The following is a 12,105-nucleotide window of genomic DNA, read 5'->3' as shown; positions in this document are numbered from 1 at the left end:
ACTCACTCACTCACTCACTCACTCACTCACTCACTCACTCACTCACTCACTCACTCACACTCACTCACTCATATGCTAGTGCTCTCATTTGTACATACATGTATTTCTACATTCGCTGTAAGGAGACGTTGAACTAGACCTGTCAGTCTTTTGAGCTCCCATTAAGACAACAGTCATATACAATGATAAATCGAGGATATACTAATGGTTCCTTGTATCCATTTGTTCGCTCTGTTCATATTCGTTCTATACTTGTTGTACGGTAACGGTTGCAATTTTTAACAAACAGGCTCCAGAGACGAGAAGGGTCCTCCACTTCCAGTTCCTGACCTGGCCAGACCACGGTGTCCCATCTGCTCCAGCTCTGGTCAGCTTCTGGAAGAGGATCAAACAGCTGGAAGGTGGAGAGGAGGGGCCGTTGCTTGTCCACTGCAGGTGAGAAGTGATCATGAAGGAGTGATGGAGAGAAGGTGGTGAGAGATCAGATGGGGTGGCGATGGGTGGAAGGGGCAGTGGAGAGAAGGTGGTGAGAGATCAGATGGAGTGGTGATGGATGGAAGGAGTGGTGGAGAGAAGGTGGTGAGAGATCAGATGGGGTGGCGATGGGTGGAAGGAGTGATGGAGAGAAGGTGGTGAGAGATCAGATGGGGTGGTGATGGGTGGATGGAGTGGTGGAGAGAAGGTGGTGAGAGATCAGATGGGGTGGCGATGGGTGGAAGGGGCGGTGGAGAGAAGGTGGTAAGAGATCAGATGGGGTTGCGATGGGTGGAAGGGGCGGTGGAGGGAAGGTGGTGAGAGATCAGATGGGGTGGCAATGGGTGGAAGGAGTGATGGAGAGAAGGTGGTGAGATATCAGATGGGGTGGCGATGGGTGGAAGGGGCGGTGGAGGGAAGGTGGTAAGAGATCAGATGGGGTTGCGATGGGTGGAAGGGGCGGTGGAGAGAAGGTGGTGAGAGATCAGATGGGGTGGCGATGGGTGGAAGGGGCGGTGGAGAGAAGGTGGTGAGAGATCAGATGGGGTGGTGATGGGTGGAAGGAGTGATGGAGGGAAGGTGGTGAGAGATCAGATTGGGTGGTGATGGGTGGAAGGGACGATGGAGAGGAGGGGCCGTTGCTGGTCCACTGCAGGTGAGAAATGAACATGAAGGAGGGGTGCAGAGAATATGGCGCGAGTGTGATGTATGGGTGTCGATGGGTGACGCAAAATAAAAAGAGCTAAACGTGTTTCCTGACAAAGGGAGGCGGACGTGTTTCATGGTGCATGAAAATGTCCCCTGAAATGTAAGGTACTCAAATACAATCAGTGATAGTGACATGATACTGGTCAATGAAGGGGCGGTGGAGAGAAGGTGGTGAGAGATCAGATGGGGCGGCGATGGGTGGAAGGGGCGGTGGAAAGAAGGTGTGAGGGATCAGATGGGGTGGTGGTGGATGGAAGGAGTGATGGAGAGAAGGTGGTGAGAGATCAGATTGCGTGGCGATGGGTGTGGTTAGAGGTGCTTGAAACTAGTAATGTCCCCTGAAATGTAAGGTGCTTAAATACAATCAGTGATAGTGACATGATACTGGTCAATGAAGGAGTGGTGGAGATACTAGAGCGAGATGGTAGTGGGTGGGGATCGACGGAAAACACGGTATGTCCTCTGAAATATAAGATACCTGAACTAAAGGCAATCAGTAACGGTGACCATGAGATACTTGGCATGTTCGAATGTCAGCGCTGGAGTGGGGCGGACGGGGACGTTCATTGCTCTGGACTATCTGATGGACCAGGCTGAGGCAGAGCACAGGGTGAACGTGTTCCAGTGTGTGTCAAGGATGAGACAGGCCAGGATGAACATGGTCCAGACCGTGGTGAGTTCATTCCTATCTTAGTAAATACAACAAGCATCACGTTATGATTGGCAGACTATAAATATGCAGAAACACGCATATTTTATTGCCTGGCTGAAACTTGCTTCTGTATATGTACATATTCGACATATGTAATCTAGTATAAACTCTAACGTTTTCGTACGCTTTTCTGATAGAGGAATGTACAGTGATAGTTGTTGGTCTAAGACCATCCTTGGGATATAGATATAAAGATAATGATATGGATATGGATATATATATATATATATATATATATATATATATATATATATATATATATATATATATATATATATATATATATATAGATATGGATATAGATATAGATATAGATATGCATATAACACGTCCCATTTTAATTCTGGAAACCCAAAAGTCCAGAAACTCTACGCTCTTTGCCCAGTCTCGGTTAAAGGTATTTACAAAATTAAACATGCCGTTTTCATGGGAACATACCAAGGAAGAAAGAATGAAAAAAAAAATTGTTTAAAAACTCAATATTTAGACTATGTCGCCCATGGGCCTGCCCATGGGCGAAGTGTGGCCCATGGGTAGGCCCATGGGCGAAGTCTGGCCCATGGGTAGGCCCATGGGCGAGAATATGTTCCTTTACTTAAAACTCATGTTTTTGTTTCGCAAATACATTTAATGTATTCATTGAAGTATCATGACACAAAATTTAACTCATTTTAACTTAATTCAACTATTTTATAGCGATATTGAAATATTTCGCCCATGGGCGAGAAAAAGGTTTGGCCCATGGGCGAGAATATGTTCCTTTACTTAAAACTCATGATTTTGTTTCGCAAATACATTAAATGTATTTATTGAAGTATCATGACACAAAATTTAACTCATTTTAACTTAATTCAACTATTTTATAGCGATATTGAAATATTTCGCCCATGGGCGAGAAAAAGGTTTGGCCCATGGGTAGGCCCATGGGCGAGAATATGTTCCTTTACTTAAAACTCATGTTTTTGTTTCGCAAATACATTTAATGTATTCATTCAAGTACCATGACACCAAATTTAACTCATTTTAACTTAATTCAACTATTTTATAGCGATATTGAAATATTTCGCCCATGGGCGAGAAAAGGTTTGGCCCATGGGCAGGCCCATGGGCAGGCCCATGGGCGAGAACATGTTCCTTTACTTAAAACTCATGTTTTTGTTTCGCAAATACATTTAATGTATTCATTGAAGTATCATGACACAAAATTTAACTCATTTTAACTTTATTCAACTATTTTATAGCGATATTGAAATATTTCGCCCATGGGCGAGAAAAAGGTTTGGCCCATGGGTAGGCCCATGGGCGAGAATATGTTCCTTTACTTAAAACTCATGTTTTTGTTTCGCAAATACATTTAATGTATTCATTCAAGTACCATGACACCAAATTTAACTCATTTTAACTTAATTCAACTATTTTATAGCGATATTGAAATATTTCGCCCATGGGCGAGAAAAGGTTTGGCCCATGGGCAGGCCCATGGGCGAGAACATGTTCCTTTACTTAAAACTCATGTTTTTGTTTCGCAAATACATTTAATGTATTCATTGAAGTATCATGACACAAAATTTAACTCATTTTAACTTTATTCAACTATTTTATAGCGATATTGAAATATTTCGCCCATGGGCGAGAAAAAGGTTTGGCCCATGGGTAGGCCCATGGGTAGGCCCATGGGCAGGCCCATGGGCGAGAATATGTTCCTTTACTTAAAACTCATGTTTTTGTTTCGCAAATACATTTAATGTATTCATTCAAGTACCATGACACCAAATTTAACTCATTTTAACTTAATTCAACTATTTTATAGCGATATTGAAATATTTCGCCCATGGGCGAGAAAAGGTTTGGCCCATGGGCAGGCCCATGGGCGAGAACATGTTCCTTTACTTAAAACTCATGTTTTTGTTTCGCAAATACATTAAATGTATTTATTCAAGTATCATGACACAATATTTAACTAATTTTTACTTAATTCAACTATTTTACGGCGTTATTAAAATATTTCGCCCATGTTTTCGTCAGTCCCTTTCAAGCATCAACTAACTGTTTGCAAAGTATATTGTATCATGTGAAATATACTTTATATTATATCATTACATTACTATTTAAAAAGGGCATTTGGTTGGATGTTTCCTTTAGTTCTACAAATTTCACCTGTTTTACATATTGTAGCAATCTTTAATGAACCCGGCCTTACCTCTCAAAACGTTTTGACAGTTTATCATACGAATTCATGTGCGTGTACTCCAATTCATTGGAGTTGTTTTCCACAACATTAAATTTTAGTTAGTTTATATTTCATTTCCCGTTTTATGTCCCGTTGATACATCACACTGGGCAATTACGTGACACTAGGTATGCAATATACAGGTACGCGTGCGCGTATTTTAATGAAAAAAACTATTCGTCTTTTATTGCATAACGTTTGGCTGAATATCTTACATTCTAACGAAATCTCGAAATAATTATTTAATTACATGCGGTTTCGAACTGACCAGTGGGAATTATGTTTTAATGCGATTGAGGAAAACGTGAGTGAATATTGTGACACTAAAGCAACTTTTAACTGCATTGTCACTTTTGGTATGAAAATGGTAACAGTTCAGAAAAAACAACAGCCTTCTTATGATAATTCTCATTAGTACGTTGTATCTAATTACAGTGTCGGCCTTATTTACAGGTGATTCTACAATACCTGCTCTCGGTCAATTACGATCTACCACACCACGCGTGAATAAACAGTTCTGCAGGTGTTGCTGTGGGCAAATACCTAGCCTGAAAATGTTTATTTTTTTTAGGATACATGTTTTACAAATGTTCGTTGATATGTGGATATATTAAGCACAAAGACAAAAAAATGTTTATGAAAGATGAATTAGTGCCTTGATATATTCATCGAGATGTGTATCATCGTTTAATGGGGTCATTCAATAAACGTATGTTTGGAGGAGATATCAAAGGAGCCGCCCAATATACACAGTGTCGTCCGGTGAACTACCAACCCACCCTGTCCATTAGAGTTATGTAATCGGTACACAAATATATTTGATGCGGTGTCAGTGCGGAAGGAGTTTGAATTACGTCCGCCACTTGCCACAGAAATCCTCAAAGTATAGAAACAATAAACAAGGTCAATCCGTACTAATTACCTAGTGACGCACGTAACAACGACTGTCAATAGGGAAAATGGTGAAAACAAATTGAAATAGATTTTAATAAAACATTATTGTACTAAATAACTCGCAAAAGCGGTGCCTAAAATTGTTTGACCGTGTTATGTGTGTTGTAAACTGACGAATAGCAAGTAATTGTCATGCTGTACGCATGGTTCCATATGCAAATTCAGTTATACAACCGGTATGAAACTGAGAACTTAGATACCAAGTACAACCTGCATTCACACACGGAAGCAATATACTTGTGTGTATGCCCTCTCCTCTACAAAATGTATCACTATAGTGTCTGCATTGTAATAAATATAGTAATGATAAAACTTGGTAATTTGGTAGATCTCCTACAGATATGATTTTCATTTTTTTACACCTTTGATTGATACGGATTACGTACCTGTAGTCTAGTAACTGTCTCTAATGTATCTGCTTGTTAGAAATTTCAAATGTCTTGTTGTAGCACTGTTCCTAAAATACGGCAGTTTCTTTTATCGGGTATAAATAGTTGATTCGTCTTGTCACGCAGTCATTTTTACTTGATCGAATGATTTCCACACAAAAATTACGGCAGAGAGTTTTGTATTTTATTATATTTTTAGAAGATTTTAGAAGATGCTTACATCACTGTATCTCAGAACGTAAAACTGATAACATTCAAACATGTAATTAGTACACAGTTAATTGTTACATATAATTTCCTGCATATTCCTTTTTGAACAAAAAGCCTACATGTATACTGATATCGGTGTCCACTGTTAAAAGGGTATTAGTGCAGTCAGCCATGGTAAATAGAGAGACAATAATAAGGTGATTAATTATAGTCTGTTGCAGAATATGCGGTATAAGTGTAGTCATTGATACATATACACATTACACATATACAGATGAAATACACGATATGATGCAGTGCAAGAACAAATTAAGATACGGTTTCTATTAAAAATAATTATACGATTTTGGATTTAATTAGCATGTTTAGCATGAGATACAGCATCGGCATACTCAACTGGAGTTGTGTTCTGCCGGTCGTAAGTTCATTGTTTGACTGAGCACACTCGTGTCGGGGTTGCGCTATTTTCTTCTCTTTGTTGGCAGCCTGCCACCGGTCTGAATTTTGAGAAAGGTCTCAGCATGGGACTGTTAATTACTTCTTAATGATGTCTATAAGCTTACAAACTTGTAGATGTTGGGTGCGGTTAGGACCAAACTTTTTCAGCTCAGAGTGTTAGTGGTCCTGGAACCCATAGTGTCAAACAGGTTCTGCACAAAACGTCCATCAGATTCTACTGTTCAGCAACATTGTCACTGAATTTCAGAACTCTGGCATGATATAATAATCAAGGATTTCGAAGGTGAACGAGGGGAAAGGCAGACGCACGTGGATTTACCCTCAGGTTATTATTGTCTGGAGTTCACATTTTGGGGCATTTCATATACTAATTGAACAGAGTTCACCTGCACATGTCCACTTTAGTGATACAGACTGTAACCAAAAATGCAATGAGCCGTAGCTCTTAATCCCTTATAACAACGGTAACAACAACCAGGGTGAGGACACAGTAAGGTTAAACCGTGTCCAACAGACAAACTGAGGTGGCTATCTCCCATCAAGTCAGCTCTGTTTTTAAGCGCATAGTTATGTTTTTACATATTGAAATAAAAGGAATTTAAAAAATCATATTTAACAAACCTACACATTACCAAATACAAAACTTTATAACCCTTTCTAGACTTCGTTCCAATTAACCTGGATCATTCAACTCGCTCGCGAAGGTCGTATGCGACTTTAAAGTGAATACGTCTACAGTGTACAAGTAACTTTTAACTGTATCATATATACTCACGACAAGCAATTATTTTCGTTCCTAATTCGAATGAGCACATTCTGAGGCTAAATCTGCAAAAGGACAGATAAAATATTTCTTTGTACAATGCAAACGATCGGACGTAGCGGCTGATAATAGAGACAATGATTTAATAATCTGCAATATATCAAGTGTTCTCGTTCAATCTATTGTACATATTGAAGTGATTGTAAAGTTTCAAGGAGTACTATTGTTGTGGTATTATGAATGTATTTAGAATATGAATAGCGAAAAACAGTCACCATATCGGATGTACATGTATAACTTGTCTTCCAACACCACGCTTGTGCCGAGGCCCATGGTCATAAAACTAATCGGTCCCATAAAAGGAGCAAATAGTTTCGCAGATACTTCTTGCTATGGTTCACTCCCAATTGTCAGACGACCTAATCATCAGTCAGACCAGTCAAGTGTGACCAGCGTACCTGTCTGGTTTTGGCTCCTAATTACTGAACTGCCCAATACTGTCATACTGTGGGCAGAGTAAGCGGCCTCGTTGAGTGATACAGACTAACCAGATTATGATTGTGTTTGTAAGTTGCGTTTAATCTGTGTCGGGTTGCAGTTGTTTTATTAGTCAAGACTAGGGGTAGTTTTTTCAATGAAACCTTTTAGCCGTTGAGTTTGTTTTGCATTCATTTCATTAAATACATTGTTAGGTAGAATAATAACACGTTATATGGATTAAACATCTCCCTAATCTGAGTATAATCTCACATGTACTCTAAGTACCGTACTATATTACTTTGCGGAGACACTGAGTATAATTTTTAGGTGGCATTGTATGCTGTCTGATGACTTTATACAAATCCCTGCATTCAATAGACCCGTGAAGATCTTCAACAAACCATTCTTGGCGTAAAAGGGCGACAGCGCTTGTCGTAAGAAGCGACTACCGGGATCGGGTGGTCAGGCTCGCTGACTTGGTTGATGCATGTCATCGTATCCCAATTGCGTGGATCGATGCACATGATGTCAATCACTGGATTGTCTGGTCCAGACTCGATTATTTACAGACCGCCGTCATACAGCTGAAATATTGCTAAGTGTGGCGTTATACAACTAACAAACAAACAAAACACAAAAAGAGAAAGTGTATGAGTACTAAAACTTGCAATAGATATGCGTACGCTACGTACACACATGAGTCCCATTCGACAGTCTACAACACACGAATAACTGTCAAACAAGTTTGGGTACCCCTTCTGTTCAGGCAAGTTATTTAGTTCGATTAATTTTGTATTAAAATCCTTTTCAATTTGTTTTCATCCTTTGTCCCTATTCCATGCATGTTTATGTTGCTACATCTTATTGCTCATGTTTCCAAGTATTGTAAAACACATTAATGTTTCTCCTTCTTAATCTAACGTTATAACATTTCCGGTCATTGCCATCATCTAATACACAAGAGATGATACCAAGACATATTTTGTTCGGTTTTATGGTCTATGCGGTCTTACAATTGATTTTATTAGTCTTTAAATCTTATGTCTAGTAAATATTTTCACAAACAGGGCTGTTAACTGATATAAGGAATGTGACATCCAGTTGAGGACTGAATACGACGTACGTTAGTCTGGTAACGACATTTCTACAATAATTTGTTGAATAAACCGTTAATACGCCAGTTGTGACAGGGATGATGGTATGGTAGATGTAGCAGACATATTGACAGCCGTTGTTACGAGAGTCACTAGGTTATTAGTACGGCATTGGCCTTGTTGATTGGTACTATACTTTCTGTGGCCACTGGCGGACGTAATTCAAACTCCTTCCACACTGACATCGCACCAAATATATTTGTGTACCGATTACATAACTCTTACTGACAGGGTAGGGTGGTAGTTCACGCGAAACGGACGACACTGTGTATATTGAGCGGCTCCTTTGATATCGCCTCACAACATACTTTTAATGAAAAACCAATTAAACGATGATACACATCAGGATCGCGGAGATAATACAAGCATCGTTCGCGTTGAATATATATATCAAGGCACAAATTCATCTTTCATAAACTTTTTGTGTCTTGGTGCTTAATATATCCACATATCAACGAAAATATGTAATACATGTATCCACAAAAATATACATGTACAGGCTAGGTATTTGCCCACAGCAACACCTGCATAACTGTTTATTCACGCGTGGTGTGGCAGATTGTAATTGACTGACAACAAGTATTGTAGAATCACCTGTAAATAAGGCCGACACTGTAATTAGACACAACGTACTAATGAGAATATGAGAATTATCATAAGAAGGCTGTTACGTTTTTCTTAACTATTACCATTTTCATACCAAAAGTGACAATGCAGTTAAAAGTTGCTTTAGTGTCACAATATTCACTCACGTTTTCCTCAATCGCATTGAAACATAATTCCTACTGGTCAGTTCGACACTGCTTGTAATTAAATAATTATTTCGAGATTTCGTTAGAATGTAAGATATTTAGCCAAAGGTTATGCAATAAAAGACGAATAGTTTTTTTCATTAAAATACGCGCACGCGTACCTGTATATTGCATACCTAGTGTCACGTAATTGCCCAGTGTGATGTATCAACGGGACATAAAAAACGGGAAATGAAATAGAAACTAACTAAAATTTAATGTTGTGGAAAATAACTCCAATGAATTGGAGTACACGCACATGAATTCGTATGATAAACTGTCAAAACGTTTTGAGAGGTAAGGCCGGGTTCATTAAAGATCGCTACAAAAACATGAGTTTTGAGTAAAGGAACATGTTCTCGCCCATGGGCCTGCCCATGGGCCAAACCTTTTTCTCGCCCATGGGCGAAATATTTCAATATCGCTATAAAATAGTTGAATTAAGTTAAAATGAGTTAAATTTTGTGTCATGATACTTCAATAAATACATTTAATGTATTTGCGAAACAAAATCATGAGTTTTAAGTAAAGGAACATATTCTCGCCCATGGGCCAAACCTTTTTCTCGCCCATGGGCGAAATATTTCAATATCGCTATAAAATCGTTGAATTAAGTTAAAATGAGTTAAATTTTGTGTCATGATACTTCAATAAATACATTAAATGTATTTGCGAAACAAAATCATGAGTTTTAAGTAAAGGAACATATTCTCGCCCATGGGCCAAACCTTTTTCTCGCCCATGGGCGAAATATTTCAATATCGCTATAAAATCGTTGAATTAAGTTAAAATGAGTTAAATTTTGTGTCATGATACTTCAATAAATACATTAAATGTATTTGCGAAACAAAATCATGAGTTTTAAGTAAAGGAACATATTCTCGCCCATGGGCCTGCCCATGGGCCTACCCATGGGCCTACCCATGGGCCAAACCTTTTTCTCGCCCATGGGCGAAATATTTCAATATCGCTATAAAATAGTTGAATTAAGTTAAAATGAGTTAAATTTTGTGTCATGATACTTCAATAAATACATTTAATGTATTTGCGAAACAAAATCATGAGTTTTAAGTAAAGGAACATGTTCTCGCCCATGGGCCAAACCTTTTTCTCGCCCATGGGCGAAATATTTCAATATCGCTATAAAATCGTTGAATTAAGTTAAAATGAGTTAAATTTTGTGTCATGATACTTCAATAAATACATTTAATGTATTTGCGAAACAAAATCATGAGTTTTAAGTAAAGGAACATATTCTCGCCCATGGGCCAAACCTTTTTCTCGCCCATGGGCGAAATATTTCAATATTGCTATAAAATCGTTGAATTAAGTTAAAATGAGTTAAATTTTGTGTCATGATACTTCAATAAATACATTAAATGTATTTGCGAAACAAAAACATGAGTTTTAAGTAAAGGAACATATTCTCGCCCATGGGCCTGCCCATGGGCCTACCCATGGGCCAGACTTCGCCCATGGGCAGGCCCATGGGCCACACTTCGCCCATGGGCAGGCCCATGGGCGACATAATCTAAATATTGAGTTTTTAAACAATTTTTTTTTCATTTTTTCTTCCTTGGTATGTTCCCATGAAAACGGCATGTTTAATTTTGTAAATACCTTTAACCGAGACTGGGGAAAGAGCGTAGAGTTTCTGGACTTTTGGGTTTCCAGAATTAAAATGGGACGTGTTATATGGATAAAGCTATGATATGGGTATAGATGGATAGACCAAGTCAGCGAGCCTGACCATCCCATCCCGTTAGTCGCCTTTTACGACAAGCATAGTCGCCTTTTACGGCAAGCATGGGTTGCTGAAGACCTATTCTACCCTGGATCTTCACGGGTCCATGATTATGATATGGATATGGATATAGATATAGATATGGATATGGATATGGATATCTATGGGTATGATATGATATGATATTGGTATAGATATAGATATAGATATTGACATAGATATGGATATAGATATGATATGATATGATATGGATCCTTCTGTTTCTCCATCACCAGCATCAGTACGAGTTCCTCCACCTGGTGGTGCTGGAGGCTGTCAATAGTAGAGGCACGTGCTACACCCTTGCAGAGTTTCAGCAGATGTTTGAGTGTCTAAACAACAGAAATTTAAACTCAAAGCTGAAGAAGGAATTTAAGGTTTGAAATATCAAATTCGTGACATTCGTTAAGGCTTAGGTCATAGTGGCCCGGAAAGGCACGATTTATTTTATTTAAGAATCACATTGTCAACATGAAACGTCTCTATGTTTACATTTGATACTTGTCAAAGGTTAAAATGCGCTGACACATTAACCCCATACACAATCACATAGACTAACATCTAGTCTCTGAAATGAACATATCGTACAGAAAAAATCTGTTGTTAAATTAGCTTCATAAAAAAATAATAAGTACACGTGTATGTCTGCATTCTTATGACCCAAGGTGTCCAAAGTAAACACATAGGTTCTACCTGGAGTTTCAATAAGTATATTATTGTCGTATAGAAAACAACGACAAGCATCACATTGTACCCGCCCTGATAGAGGTGCAATATAGGCTTACTGAGGCGTGACTAGTATGTGACTAGTACCTGTGAAGAGTCGGGGTAGAATAGGTCTTCAGCAACCCATGCTTGCCGTAAAAAGGTGACTATGCTTGTCGTAAGTGGCGACTAACGGGACCGGGTGGTCAGACTCGCTGACTTGGTTCATGCATGTCATCGCATCACAATTGCGTGGATCGATGCTCATGATGTCAATCACTGGATTGTCTGGT

General features: G+C 38.9%; 1 protein-coding gene across 1 annotated transcript in view; it reads left to right on the top strand.

Moving 5' to 3' along the window:
• Positions 1 to 12,105, top strand: part of LOC124110854 (receptor-type tyrosine-protein phosphatase epsilon-like) — a 33,433-nt gene that overhangs the window by 15,817 nt on the left and 5,511 nt on the right. Inside the window, exons 16-18 of the mRNA XM_046470313.2 lie at positions 290 to 435; positions 1,720 to 1,855; positions 11,344 to 11,484. Coding sequence (XP_046326269.2) covers positions 290 to 435; positions 1,720 to 1,855; positions 11,344 to 11,484 — 423 coding nt within the window. The remainder of the gene's footprint in view (positions 1 to 289; positions 436 to 1,719; positions 1,856 to 11,343; positions 11,485 to 12,105) is intronic.

Source organism: Haliotis rufescens, unplaced genomic scaffold (assembly GCF_023055435.1).
Source record: "Haliotis rufescens isolate VD_foot unplaced genomic scaffold, xgHalRufe1.0.p SCAF_62, whole genome shotgun sequence".
Classification (NCBI taxonomy): domain Eukaryota; kingdom Metazoa; phylum Mollusca; class Gastropoda; order Lepetellida; family Haliotidae; genus Haliotis; species Haliotis rufescens.
This window is presented reverse-complemented; position numbering and strand designations above follow the sequence as displayed.